We start from the raw sequence: 15,697 nt of genomic DNA on the forward strand, positions 1-15,697 counted from the left end.
TTTCCCATCAAGTTCTGTCGTGTTTGGTTTAGTAGTCTCCTTTGCTACTCCTTCCCCACTGCTCTTTGCAGAGCAGAAACTTCTGTTTATTTCTGCATAGAACAGCACAGCTGCAAATGTCTTTAGCAAACATTGATTCAAGGAATGAATGAATGAGTGAATGGGTAAAATGAATGATACCCTCATATCCCTGCAGATAGCATCTATTTTCCCCAGCAGAAATATCTGCAAGCCATACATGAAGAGGTATCCAAAGAGCTTTAAAAATTAAACTCAGTTATGTTCACTGTAGAAAATGTAGCAAATGTCTATGTTAATGTTCTCTGTTTCCCTTCTTATAAATCTGTTTCCCTCCCCTTCTCTTTTTCCCTCAAGGGATTCTTTAGGAGGAGCCAGCAGAACAATGCCTCTTATTCCTGCCCAAGGCAGAGAAACTGTTTAATTGACAGAACCAACAGAAACCGTTGCCAACACTGCCGACTGCAGAAGTGTCTTGCCCTAGGAATGTCAAGAGATGGTAAGGCATTACCTTCCTGTTTCTTACTTAAGCCCTTTCAAATGGATGCTTTGCTGGAGTCTATTTAAGCTGCTGGAAGAATTCTAGATGAGGGAATTGGGGATAAGAAGAAAAGAAAATCACTGTGCTGGTAGTGCATTAAAAGGAAAAGTAAGAATATACAAAAATAGAGCATTGCCTATGAAATAAGAAAGCAAAGACTTTACCGTAGCTCAGGGAGCAACTTGTGCTAACTAGGTTTAGTGCAAGCCACATAGGCCTAGGTTGAAGGTGACCATCTGTCTAGGTGTGCCTGCAAATGAGGGATTTCCTGGGACATGAGACTTTCAGAGATAACACCGGAAAGTCCTAAGCAAACCAGGACCACATCTGAGTATGTTCACTGGGCAGGTCTGACTGGGCTTGCTTACTGTGTGGAGACACTAAGGAGTTGCATATGCCTCTATGGGAAGCCTGGAAGTCCTGCTGGCTGGTCATAGCTACCCAGAGGAGGAATTGGACTATATGAGCCCATAATGAAGTTTCCAAAGGCTAGAGCGAAGTCCAAGTGTTAGAAAGGCTGCCTAGGTGATGTCTTCCTCAGAATATGATACCATCTACACTCCACCTTGATGCCCACCCACACTGAATGGCTTGGCTTCCCAAGGGAACATCTTAGAGTAATGAAAGAGAACAAATAAACTCAAACAAGATGAATGAAGAATTTCACCTAGCTTTGTTTTCTGTTTTCATTCATTCATCCAAGTAATTCTTTCCCTGATGACATTGGACACATCACCCCTGTATCATACAGTGAGTGGCCCTGAGTCCTGGGGCCATTTCTGTCTTGTTCCCACTAAAACATCGGGCTCTTCTTAAAAGCACACACCTAAATGTTTGTTGAATAAACGATGGAAATCCCTTCTACCTAGAGCCTAAGACATAGACAATGCCCCAACACTTTCTGTCTTTATGTCAGTCAGTGTGGATTCTGGGCCTCTGGTTGCACTCCTTCTAGTGAAATTCAAGGCTGTATAGACACACACAAAACAAGAAACTTCCAAGTTTTAAAGAAATGTGAATAATTGGCATGCATTTAGTATAAAGGGATTTCGTGAGTGACTAGATTCTTTACCTTTTCTCTAATTCCCAATCCATCTAAACTTGTCCTGCAGAAAAGTACACCTATAAAACAAATTTGACCAAAAAAAAAAAAAAAAAAGAATCTGACCTGAAACCCTTCAGTTTATAGGTAGCTTCTAAAGCTACAGAGATGAAGTTTCCAAAATTTTTCTATTAACTGATTTGTTTTACTTGGCTCACTAACCAGATATATTTACTCCTAAGATAAATGTATAGCAATGGGTACTTCTGTATAATCAAGGCAAATAAGTTAAGAGAGAGGATTAAGTAGTTTTCAGTACTTATTTGGTGTAATTATATGGGAATCTGAGTTGATGACTTTGCACTTCATTTCTACCATATGGCAGTAGGTAGCACTTTAATTCACAGTGTCCGAAAAGCCCCATTAATAATTGTGCAATGAGATAAGCCATAGGGTATTTGTTTTTGTTACTTCTTCCTACAATAAAAGGAAGTATCTTTCTGGAAGAGCAGGTCTGAGTCTGTGCTGGTGAACAGAATCATGGGCAAGAGATGAATATATGATCCAAGGCAGATTCAACAGATTTAGTGACATCAGCCCACAAAATCTAGATGGTCTGAATCCCATAACATAAAAGAAATGTGTCGGGAGGATGGGAGGGTCATTTAACAGAGCCACAATTTATTCTCAAGGAGGAAGGAATTCATTGCAGCACATAAACCTCTATGCAAATAAAAGCAATGTAGTGTCTAAGGACACTGAGGATTAAGAATAATGATTCATTTCAACTTCAGGTCCAGAGACAATCCTGAGGCTGCCTGGGACATCTTCAAAAATGCCTCCTAAGCACATCTTATGTGAAATTTATCATGAGGAGAAATGGTCAGGGGGGTGTGGGTGGGGTGGGGAATCTGGAGAAGAAGGGGCTTAAGCAGAAGAGAAAACAAATGATTCTCTCTAAGAGAAAAAGCTGCCTCTTCACTATATCATACAGAGAAAGTTTGGTCTGAACCTTGATTACAAAGGGTGCCTTATGCCAGGTAAATTATGCTAATACCAGGGAAGCTGAATAGGTTTTATCTCCTATTGATAAGTATTGCCTAGTATGTAGTATTGAATGAGTCAAAAGCCCTGAAATTATGGTTGATTACCTATGTCTAGTAAAGGCTCAAGAATGAAAGGCAGGGTTATTTCTGAATCAGAAGAATCCCTACCTTCTTCTGATTCAGCAAGTATTTTTAAAGTGCCCTAGAAATTGTACCAATAGCCAAAGTGAGATGCCCTCATACCTAACTGCTTTCTACAGCCCGCTACTTCCCTCTGAGATAAAGTGGCATCTTCATTTTGGTATATGCATTTGCTCTCTGTCAATTAGGCTCCAAGAATGTTTGTTTCTTCATACCTGGCTGCTTAATGTGGCCACTAGGAAATAGCTTAAAATAACTGTTGAAAACACTGGATTTTCATTCTCTCCTGAAATTTCACTGCTATATCGGTTTATTAGCTATCGAATATATCAGTAGCCATCAAATTTATCAATAATGAATTTGTTCAAATTTAGCTTAAGCGAAGAATCAAAAATCACATCCACTTGGAAACATATACGTGTGTCTTTATGTGTATAAAAAGGTGAAGACGTGTGCATGTGTGTGTCTGTGTGTGTGTGTGAATTGGCAGCATGCATAAGCCTACTGAATCTTCTCTATCATTTTATTTTTTTTCTTTTACCTACACCCTTTACAAAGGAATCTTCAGGATAACTGTTTCCAATTGTGCTACTATAAATTGATACTCACTAGTATATGTCCTCCCAAGTGGCATGTCTCTACAAAAAGACAGAAGTTGCCCTAAAAGGACAGGTTTCACAGATTAAGCTTCTATCCAGAACTACATTGCCCAATCCACATGTCACTATTTAAATAATTTAAATTTAAATGAATTTAAATTAAATAAAATTTAAAATTCAGTTCTTCAGTCACACTAGCTATATTTCAAGTGTTCATTAGGCACATGCAGCTTGCAGCTACCATATTGGAAAGCAAAGAGAACATTTCAACATCACAAGGAGTTCTGGCAGAGAAAAAGAGGAAGGAGAAGAGAGAGAAGATTTTAAAATAATGAATAGGCTTGGGTAGATTGAATCAGACTTCTAATACAAAGCCTACAGCATTAAAAAAGGGTGGCAGAAGAGGCACATCTCTGAAGCTGAAAAGAGTTAAATTAAGACCAGTTTCATTGGTAAGCAGCAAAATGTAAATATAGAGAACTTTACAACCAAAGGTAGTAGATAAAATGATTTTGGAAATTTATAGAAAGTCATAGATTGATAGTCAGTTGGGCTCTCTTGAAACCAAAAACACATGTCCATGTGTTATGTAAATAGAAATCTTTAAAGGAGCTATGACTTTACTTTTTAGTTATACCCAAAACTTCTATTCCATTTAGAATACCACAATTCAAATAAATATAAAATGATTTCCAATACTTTCACATAAAATTGTTCTTTGCTATTATGGGATCAAAATGAGGGTTAAGAGCATATCATGAGAAAATACCACATCATTGAATATTTATAAGCACTTGCAATGTATACAGAATTGTGCTGGTTTCTTTAAGAGGTAGCAGTTTAACAAGAGGCTGTCTTTATACTCAAGTGAATGTCATTAACAGAATAATTCAAGTTTGAGAGGGGCAGACAGTTAAAATATATGCCAGTCTGATTAATACGTAGTGATAAGAAGAATGCTAATATTTGAAATATTTACATGGCCTTTGTTAAAATAGTTCTATGCATACAACAAATGTATTTACAAATAGTGAAAATGAATTATGTCAAGAAAGTCAGTAGGTTTATTTTTGCCATGTACTGTAATTTTTTTCCCAATTTGTCACCACTGCTATTGCAAGAAGAGGCACAAAACTGAAACACTGGCTTATCAGTGTTTCTGAAATAAATGGAAAATTAATTATAGAACAGTATTACAGTCATTGTCTGTGAAGTCTTTGATTTAGGATTACACCTGAAATAACTCTAAAATGTAGTAGTTTTAAGTTGTTTCTTTGAAAATATTTCAGTTGCTCAGTGACCTGATAAGTCAATTTTGTAAAAAATGCAGAGCTTTTCTTTGTTGAGTTTTTAGATGTCAACCATGGCAGAGGTCTTGGCAGCATACTCTTTTGACATTGTTAGTTTGTGATTATGATGTCTGTGGTTAACAGCAGATTTCTGTGTACATCAGCTTCAGGTCAATTCTATAGCTCCGCTGATTGTAGATGGCCTTGCCTGGGATGACCAAGGAGGTTCGGCTCTGCTTCACATATCTCCCAGCAAGTTTATCCTCTAGCAAGATAGCTCAGGCATGTCCTTGTCACGGTGAGGTGCACAATCACACAAGCCTTTTTCAAGTCTCTGCTGTGTCACATTTGTCAATATTCCATTGGTCCACAGTAAGTCACATGACCCTGGGCAGGATGCCTGCAAATTGACATGGAGAAGGGCATGGAAAGAAATAGACAAGAGGAATCAGGGTCATTAATGCAATCAGTCCTCCACAAAGTATATTTCACCTAAATATAGAGTATACAGAAATCTAAAGCAAGGATTAAATGGAAAAGGGTTTTTTTAAAAAAAAAAAAACACACACACAAATTTCTGTTTTCGTGTTAGAAGAGTTTCTTATTCTCAATCTTTAATTCCTATAAATTTTGAACCAATAAAATGCAAAACTATTCTACTAAAATAAGTCAGAAAGTAGATCTACCCTAGCTAAAACAAAAATCTTGATCTATAGCAATGGATAGAAACCTTGTATTCACTTCCATAACTCTACAACAAAGAGCTATTCTGAACCTACCCAAATGCAAAGGGCAGAAGGGCAGCAAATAAAGAGCTCTACTTTCCTGGGGGAGAAGGGGAAGTTCTTTCTGAATCAATATTTATAGTTGTTTATTTTTTCCTATACAAAAGGTGTTTTTCCCCTAGAGAATAATATGTAATAAATTGCTTAGAAAGATGTACTATAAAGATACAGAGGAAGCTTGCCCTACTAGTTACTGTAGAATTTGGTACATAGACAAACTGGAAATGTCACCGCAATTAGTAAGCAAATAAATATGTCTATGAGAATCAGAATCTAATAAAGGTAGTATCTCTACAAAGTTAAACACAATGATCTAAATAATTCAAGACCATATAAAACCAACCACTAAGATGGAAAGGGGAGTTTAGTCTGAATGAGTCAGATTGTTTGCCTTCACACAGAAAAAATTACTAGATAATTATCACTTTGTTTTCCTACTTAGGCAGCATCAGAAAGCCAGAATGTAGGGGTTGGTTGGTTGGTTGGTTTGTTGTGTTTTGTTTTGTTTTTCGAGACGGAGTCTCTCTCTGTCACCCAGGCTGGAGTGCAGTGGCTCAGTCTCGGCTCACTGCAATTTCCGCCTCCTGGGTTCAAGGGATTCTCCTGCCTCAGCCTCCCGAGTAGCTGGGACTACAAAGCACACACCACCACGCCCCCAAGCACATGCCACCATACCCGGCTAATTCTGTGTGTGTGTGTGTGTGTGTGTATTTTTTGTAGAGACAGGGTTTCACCATGTTAGCCAGGATGATCTCGATCTCCTGACCTCGTGATCTGCCCGCCTTGGCCTCCCAAAGTGCTGGGATTACAGGTGTGAGCCACCTCGCCCAGCCCCAGAATGTAGGTTTTTAAGAAGGATTAAGAAGATACAGAAAGAGTTTGTTTGGCTTCTTCAAGCCCAGCCCTCACATCCACAATCCAGCAGGCAAGAAGGAGGAAAACATGCCCCAGTATCCCCAAGTGAATGCGACACTTGCATTTACTTCCCCTTAATCAGAACTTAATCACCTGCATGTACCTGCCAGTGAGGGGGCTTAGGAATTACAGTCTCCATTCTGATCAGCCTATGCTCAGATAAATATAGTAGCTCTGTACCCAATGGAAAAAGAAAATGAATTTTGGAAGAAAATTGGAGGAGGAGGGTGAATGGCAGCTCTTTCAGACTGTGGGAATCTCTTCTGTGTTCCCTTTGTGCTAGAGAGTTCTTAAGCACTTCACCATTTAGATATTCTCAGAAAAGCATCAACCCTCATGATTGAATCCAAGAACTGTGCCTTTTTCTAAACTCCATTTCCTTCTTTCTCCATTCTCTGAGCTCCTAACACCAAGAGGTGGTGGGAATACCGTCACAAAAGAACAGAAAACAGAAACTCAGAGAGGAGCCTCCAAGTTTGTGGTAGCCCCCACTATTAACATGAGCTGAACAATGCTTGATAATTCAAACAAGGTAGGCCTGTGACTCAGGATGTTCACATCCTAAAAAGGCAGTTGACACCCTGTGAGGAGAAATGTCAATATTCACAACAGTTCAGGAGGTTAAGTATCTTAAGAAACAACACGTTGAAATGAAAGCACCTTGATATTACTCTGTGACTACTTGGCAGCACTTCTTCCTTCTTTTTCCTCGGACTGCTGAGAATATTGCCAGAAGAGATAGGAAAAATCAAACTTGGGAGTGATAGAATGAGAAAAGATAGTTACTGTTTTGGTCACTTGCTAGGCATTGGATGCCCCAAATTGCTATTTTCCAAAGAATCTTATCATTTGATCCCAAAAGCCAGCTGAAGGCAAATGATACCGTCACTTAAAATTATGTTTATCACCCAGCCCCATGTCTTTGGTCTTACCCAACACACTAGAAAATCGGCCTGGCTGGGTGCAGTGGCTCACATCTGTAATCCCAGCACTTTGAGAGGCCGAGACAGGAGGCTCACTTGAGGCCAGGAGTTCAAGACCAGCCTGGGCAATATAGCAAGGCCCCATCTCTACAAAAATTTAAAAAAAAAAAAATAGCTGGACCTGGCGGCATGCACCTGCAGTCCTAGCTACTCAGGAGGCTGAGGTGGGAGGATTGCTTGAGCCCAGGAGCCCAAGGTTTCAGTGAGCTATGATCATGCCACTGCACTCCAGCCTGGGTGACAGAGCAAGTCCCTGTCTCTTAAAGAAAATTATTATAAAAAGTAAAAAGCAATTTAAGAAAGAAAACAGAAAATAGATTTGAAAGTGAAATACTAGGGTCCAATCTGGCAATCTAGTAATCCTAAAGATTAAGAGAAAAGTTAGTTATGAGTGTTGGTTAACATTTTAATAGCGGGTACTATTGCTAATTTGGTATTCTGGTTTTTTGCGTTTTTTCCACAGGTAAGAAAAGAAGAGGAAAACTTGCTTTCTAACTTCATGCCAATGAGAAATACATACATAAATTTTTGTATTTCTTCTTGGCTTAGATTTATTTCTCACTGTGGGCGTAAACCAGGACAGATACCCTCTGAATATAACCTTTCCCCAGATGCGGAGTGCAAATGAATGGGTTCTTAAGTTATGGTGCTAGACATTTGTGCATTTGAAGTTGAAGGGACAACCATCCCATGACCCGTTGTACCTGAGGTGGTTAACGTGAATGATAACCACAAGTGCTGTTTTCTGCTTTTCTCTCCAACCCAGCTGTGAAGTTTGGGAGGATGTCCAAGAAGCAAAGGGACAGCCTGTATGCTGAGGTGCAGAAGCACCAGCAGCGGCTGCAGGAACAGCGGCAGCAGCAGAGTGGGGAGGCAGAAGCCCTTGCCAGGGTGTACAGCAGCAGCATTAGCAACGGCCTGAGCAACCTGAACAACGAGACCAGCGGCACTTATGCCAACGGGCATGTCATTGACCTGCCCAAGTCTGAGGGTTATTACAACGTCGATTCCGGTCAGCCGTCCCCTGATCAGTCAGGACTTGACATGACTGGAATCAAACAGATAAAGCAAGAACCTATCTATGACCTCACATCCGTACCCAACTTGTTTACTTATAGCTCTTTCAACAATGGGCAGTTAGCACCAGGGATAACCATGACTGAAATCGGTAAGTGGAAGTCTCCTCCCAGTGGCTTTTTTTGAGATTTTGCTTTGAATTTACCTTGGTCCTATTTAGTATGGTAATTTTCTTAGATTTAAATTGAATTACTTGGATTCACAGCTTCTACTGAGAAAACAAATTGATTTTTAAATATATTCTAATAAATGTCATTTTTCCCCACCCCATAAAAGTTTATTTCAAGCAAAGGAAGAAAGAAGAAATTATAAATAGAAAGATGCTATCTGTAAAGAACAGATGCTATCTGTTGAATTTGGGTTCTCACTGAAGGAAAAATGTTATTGGTATAAACAGGGAAATTTCGGCATGTATTCAAAGTTGATGCTATTCAAAGTGAAATTGCTGAAGGATATAGAAACAGTGTGGAATAACCAAACGAACAGGGGCCCAACTCTTCCTCTAAGATAAATGGGGACAAACTTTAAGCAAACAGTATCTCAGCTTCCTTCTTGGTGAAGTCAGGGCGATAGACCAGAAGACCGCCAAGGCTCTTGGAAATCTGAATTCAAGAATTCCATATGGGATTCTGAATTACAGCAATGAAAAGAGTGTAGTCTGGAATCTTATAGAACATGAGAGCAACAAATAAGCTAGTCATAGGCATGATTGCATCAGAAAGCTGATCCTCTTTCCTTCGATTCCTAAGGAGCGATCTTCAAGAGTGCCCTGTCTTAGGCAAGCTCTCTTCTGACCCACTGCAACTTTGTTTTACTCCATCAAACTCAGGGGTCTATTAAATGTTTAACCAGTTAATCTCATCAACTAACTGCCATAAAAATATTGAAGTAGGTTTAACACATTACTCTCCTGGGTAACAGGGTTGCATGTTAACAGTAGCCTAGAAGAGCTAAGCAAACAGTGGCGATGTGATCCCAGGCTTCACTGCAATATTTAGTGTACTGGAGAAAGCAGGCTAGAGCTCAGGAACCTTCAAGAGCTCTTTACATTTTACCCAAAGAGGTGGCAGAGCAGAGCAATTAAGAACTGTGCTGCCTGAGTTTAAATCCTGGCTCTTTGGCTTACCATTTAAGCTGGAGCAAGTTTCTCAATCCCAGTTCCTTCATCTTCACAAGGGGGAAAGCATTAGTTTGTAGCTCACAGGGACATTGTAAAGCTTAAATGAGTCAATACGTGTAAAACATAGCAAGGTTTGGCACTCAGGAAGTGCTCAATAACTCTTAGCTATTACTGTTTTATGCTACATGCTCAGTCACCTTCTCTGTCTAACCTGCAAATAGGAGCCTAAAGCCTACAAGTGTTTTAAATTAAGCTGCTGTGAACACATAATGAAATACATGGCCATATTCTTGGCTACTTGTACCATCTGGTTGAGGAAGAAGCGATGTTACACAGTTATAAACCTGAAGTGTTATTTCTCCCTTTTAGCAATTCAGCATGTGACAGTGAGTAACATTGTTGACAAAGCACCTGTAATGACTTTCACAGCTGAGAGACACACACAAAAAAGAAACATCAACTAAAATAACAAAAATAGTTAATTATTACTGTCATCCTTAACCTTGTTTTTACTATATCATAGGCCCTTCACACGTTTACTTTTCACGAACATCTTAAAAGATAAATTAAAATAGTATATCTGTTATACAGATGCTGAAACCGAGGCTTAGCGATGTCGCATAACTTCCCGGAGTCCTATAATTACTAAATGACAGAGCCAGGGTTCACCTCAGACAGTCTGATTCCAGAGTCCCTCCACTCCTCTGTTAACCTGCTACCTGTCATGGGTCTCAATTCATAGACTGCATTGTCAACTAATAGGGACGGTCATTTAAAATAGTCATTCAATCTTTTCAAGAGGGAAAAGGCACCTTCCTTTGCATTTATACTATTTAATATCTAAGTTCCCGAGTCTACTATTAATTTGGGAGATATGTTTGAATCCTTATAAAACAACAACTCACAACAGTGGAGCAATCTTCTGGCCTATATTCAAAAGGGGAGTCTTCTAAGAATTAATAAATCATAATTTTTTTATGATTTAGCAACCACATTAATATTATGGAAAGAGAACTACAGCCAAACCATCAGGTCTGGGTTACCCTGAACAAGTCATTTTTCCTCTCTGACCCTGAGTCTATTTTGTGAACTGACAGAACTGGACTAGAGAATCTCAAAATTTATCCAGATATTCTGCACAGACATTGACATGCAAAATAAACTCATGTATATTTTACTCAATTATTTCAAGATACCGCTAGTCTTTGGATATCTTTAAATATGTTTCAAATTTTGGAGGATTTTTTTATCAGACATTTAGGGATGCAAATGGACTGTCCTGCCAGTGCTCTCAAATTTAGCAGACCCCTAAGCCTAAATAGTGGTTTGGTTCACATTTCGTTAAAACAGCAATGCCACCTAGTGGACACAAACCCATTCTATGAATGTCGAATCTAGGTACCTATGAAGAGCCACGGTAGTATAATATACTGTCTTTCCTGCAGCGTCCAAAACATTGACACTCATTTCACTAAAATATTAAATCCTTGACAGTGTCACTGGGCAAGAAGGCATCTGTGGTATAGTGTGGTGGCTAAGAACTCTGCTTCTGGAGTCAAAGTACGTGCATTCAAAACCCAATTGTGCCTTTTCCCTTAAACAATTTACTTAACTTCTCTGAGTCTCAGTTGTTAACCCAGGCCAATAATAGTCTTTATCTGTGTGTGTGGATTAAGTGAGTTAATATTTATGAGTTCTTAGTACAATACCTATCATATGTAAGCACCATTATTATTAATGATATAACTGTTATTTTAATTGACTATTACTTAATATCACTGGTTATTGCAGATAATATAGTTACCTTTTATCGAGCACCTACACTGTGATGAGCAAGTCCTATTTTAATTCTCATAACAATCCCATTATGCCTGTTATGTAAGTATTTGTATATTTTACTGATGGAAAAATCAAGGCTTAGAAGTTATATAACTTGTAAAAAGCAAAGAACACGTATGAGCCCATGTCTGAGTAACATCAAAACCCATTCTTTTAACCATTATACTATATTTCCTCCCACCAATGGCAGCTCCTCACAAGTTGATTGCCATTCTCACAGCAAAACAGGTTTGGTGTTTGCTGCCTACCTGATCTCCTTCTAGGCACTACAAACTGGAGCTTTCAGAGTATGCACGCTGTCATTTTGACTTGATTTGATTAATGGGCATCTAAACCAATCTGGTTGGTGGCAAGATGCCATAGAAAAAAAACCCTATGCATTTAAAACTGAAAATCAGATTTTGCCACATCCTGACTGGGTGAATTCAAGATTATGTCACATCAAAAAAAAAAAAATTTAACATCACCCTTGGCTACCAGAAGTCCTGATCTGCTTCCTCTGGATTCTAAGAGAATAATGAAATGTGTGCAACTAGGTCATTACGCTTCTGATATTGGGTCATCTTAAAAGCAGATCGCTTTTAAAAACCAGTTTTTAGATCAGTCCATATAGACTAAGATCTCATGAGTTTGAAATTTTTGATAAAAACACACATGTAAGAACCATAACACAACTATATAAGCAACTGCATGCAGATCCCAAAAAGTCAGTTTTTGAATATTAGCAGAGTCAGGAATATTCTCCCAAAAAAACAAACTTGTCTTGCTGAAAGTTCACCAACGAAACTACAAAATTCCTAGGTTAAGGGCTCTAATGATAATGTTTGATATATGGAGAAAAATGTAGAAAATCATTTCATGCTTTTTAGTCATTTTGAGCCTCACACCAAATCCTTCAGGTGAGCAGTGAAGAAACCATTTCATTGTACAGATAAAGAAATTGAGAGTCTGAGACAGTGAGTGATATTCCTAGGACAGAGAGTTAGTTGAGTGATAAAGCTTAAATTCTAAGGTTAAGGTTAAGTCACTGTCCTAGACTGCCAGGCATTTTTCTTCAAATATCTATTTTTGAAATGTGCCATACACTTGAGAAGAGCAGAACAAGGTTTCTGCCCTCACCATCTAGGAGATACCACGAAAATAAATAGTCATGGCAATTCACCACATCCTAAGTATACGTTCTGGGCAGGATGCTACCACACTCTTCTGGAGGTGAGGGAGACGGCAAGTATTGATCAACCTGAGCCACATCTCTTATCAGGAATGTTTTATTCCCCTAGTTTTGAGAATAGAAATAAAATGTGGGTAAGCAAACAGAAAACCATGAAACATTTCAGGAGTTACATCCTTGGGTTTTTCTAAAACCATAGGAAAAAGAAGCCATGAGACGAAAGAATGGCAACAAGTAAGCTGAAAATTAATATTTAGACAGCAGTATTAACTGGGTTGAGCTTGAATTTTACTTCAAGCTGACGTGATGGATGTGTTATATCTTTAGGGATAACATTTTGCAGTGGTTGGTGGCAGGGAGAGGAAGCTAGCTAAAAGATGCTCCGCAAACATGCAGAAAAGGAAAGTAGAACATCTTGTCTTTGCTCCACCGCTAACGAGCTCAGATGAGTTGGGGAATTCTGCAGGACTAATACTCTTAATGAAAGCTCATTTAAGCTGGAAGTGATTGGCAATGTATCTACAACGTCTCAGACAACAAGACAATTCAAACAGCCAAACAACATCCTTTTTATATTAAAAAAAATCCATCAAATTAGCTACAATGCTAAGGGTGTACATTGCCTTTTACAAACATCACCTTGGTTTGCTCTTCTATTCAGTAACTTTCTCTCCAGATAAAGACAATGAAATGTGAATTAATTGATTCCTTCTTATATAGTCTTTAACATAGACTTATTTTCATATTGCTTTTGTGTTCTATTTATAGAACTTGGAATGTTAAGCATCATAAATAAATAAAAATCTCTTTTTTAAAAATTCACCTATTACAGAAACTGAGTATTAATAGTTAAAGGAGATTACAAAGAGGTATTGGCCTAAAAGAGATCTAGTCCCTGTAATGTACTACTTCATTCTATTAAGGCTACATAAAAATACAGAAGATTTTACTAGTAGTGTTTTATTTTGCAGAATTCTATTAAAAGTGGTGGTGTTTCAATTGTGGCTTATTAAGAACCCCAAGCAGATGCTTTGGTCTTAAAGCAGAACCTTTAATGGCATATGCTTTTAAGGATAAATATTTTATACTGTTTAAATCTATTATGTCCATCTAACTACACATGCAGAACTGGTGCAGAGAATAGAACTTAACTCTTGCTATATATTTCCTGTGTCCTGTGATAGAACCTGTATCAAATACAGGTAGGCATTCCATTTAGAGGTAACTGTCCGATACATCCTTAAAACAGATAGAAGTAGACCAAACTAGCAAGAAAAATTACTTGAACAATATGGGAAAGGAAAATTCAGTGTTTAGCTCTTTCTTCCTTGCCTTGAGAGGAGACATCTTGTGAACTTTCATTGTCATCTAACCCCTCTCTCACCCCCACCCCAACCACACACCCTTTGCAGGCAATTTAGGGAAAGTACATTGAGATTGGGGGTCCTAACTCTGCATACTAGCCATGTGAATGTATTCAAAATTAGTCCAGCTGTCTGAGATTCTGTCTCACCATTTGAAAAATAAGACAATTGGATCAAATGACTTTTAAAGACTATGGTTCTCTCATCTTCCAGAGAGCTTTGGTCATGTGCATTAATATTCCCCCCTTGTTACAGCCACGTCACACAGATAAGAGTAGAGTAGAAGAGAGGAGGGGACTTGGAAGCAACTAAGCAATTCTGAATGATGCTGAATAACTTGTCTATGGCAGTAGCCAGCACACCTCCCTCCTGGAGAGCAGGACGACACTTGGGGCTTTCACTGAGTGAAATGACCCAGCCAAACATGCAGTTAACAACCACTGTCAAATCAGAACCGTGCACTAGCCTCTTCTCTCCGTCCATCCTCCTGAAAACAAAACAAAACAAAACAAAACAAAAAAAACAAGAAATCAGATTAAAATGAATGTCAAGGACAACCAGGAGCAGTTCAAGGAAAGGGTAGTAGCCAATCCCAAATCACTCCAAGTTCATGTACAATCCAATTAAAGAGTGAGCTGCTGTACAGATGCCGCTTTAGGGCAAACGCTCCTATCCTCCCTAGTTCACTACAACCTGATCACTTCCAAGCTCCTCTTGAAGAAAAAGCAAATATGTTCATAAAATGAAGATAGGTTCTTTTTTTTTTTTTTTTTTTTAGACGGAGTCTGCCTGTCATCCAGGCTGGAGTGCAGTGGTGCAATCTCAGCTCACTGCAACCTCCACCTCCCAAGTTCAAGTGATTCTCCTGCCTCAGCATCTCAAGTAGCTGGGATTACAGGCCTGGCTAACTTTTGTGTTTTTAATAGAGACAGGGCTTCACCGTGTTGACCAGGCTGGTCTTGAACTCCTGACCTCAGGTAACACACCCACCTCAGCCTCCCAAAAGTGCTGATATTACAGGCGTGAGCCACCACGCCCGGCAGAAGATATTCTTGACTACTGAGGGACCAAGCTACCTAGGTCACCTGGGTCATTTGAGAGGGACTTACTTGACTCTTCTGAAATTTTAGCGCCACCTTGTTCTGTGCCAACCACAGAATATCTCCCAAAGCCTGCTTATTTCCAAAATCCTGCTTTCTATCTCAAAAAGGAATTCTCCCAGTTTGGGGCCAATTTGTCATATTCCTAGGACCTCTACCATGGTTACATCTATAGTATTAACCAGTCTATGGCCGTGAATTATTGTAGAGGATACCTGGAGCCACGGACTCTACAGTTAATCCCTAGGGTTATTTGAATCCATATCTTTCTAGATATACTCTAATAACCCCGCAAAGATGGTCTACAATCACCTAGTAACATGTACAGTGCTTCCCCACAATTGCAATAAATGGTAGAACGTATCCAAAGCACTTTGTAACCAGCCAGTTTCCAAACAAATGTAAATATGATTTACATCACAAACAACACACACTTATGTGCTCAATTCAAGTACTCATAGACATACATATCTACTTACAGTACATGTGTGCATATCAGTCACAACATGCTTGTGCCTCTGTTAATACAGTTTTCCCAATGTGCTAGCAATTCATTAGACTACATTGATCTTCTAAAGCACTGTTTTTATTTTGACTTGAAACTATGCAAAATTTATCTTCCTCAGTGTATTTCTCCTGGAGATACTAGTTTGGTATTACATTTTGC

The 15,697-nt window shown here is 38.9% G+C and overlaps 1 protein-coding gene across 1 annotated transcript in view; it reads left to right on the forward strand.

Annotated features, from left to right (window-relative positions):
* RORB (RAR related orphan receptor B) overlaps window positions 1–15,697 on the forward strand; it is a 195,656-nt gene that overhangs the window by 136,776 nt on the left and 43,183 nt on the right. The window contains exons 3-4 of the mRNA XM_024252412.3: window positions 376–517; window positions 8,126–8,527. Of these exons, the coding sequence (XP_024108180.2) occupies window positions 376–517; window positions 8,126–8,527 (544 nt within the window). The remainder of the gene's footprint in view (window positions 1–375; window positions 518–8,125; window positions 8,528–15,697) is intronic.

This window comes from Pongo abelii, chromosome 13 (genome assembly GCF_028885655.2).
Source record: "Pongo abelii isolate AG06213 chromosome 13, NHGRI_mPonAbe1-v2.0_pri, whole genome shotgun sequence".
In the NCBI taxonomy this organism is placed as follows: domain Eukaryota; kingdom Metazoa; phylum Chordata; class Mammalia; order Primates; family Hominidae; genus Pongo; species Pongo abelii.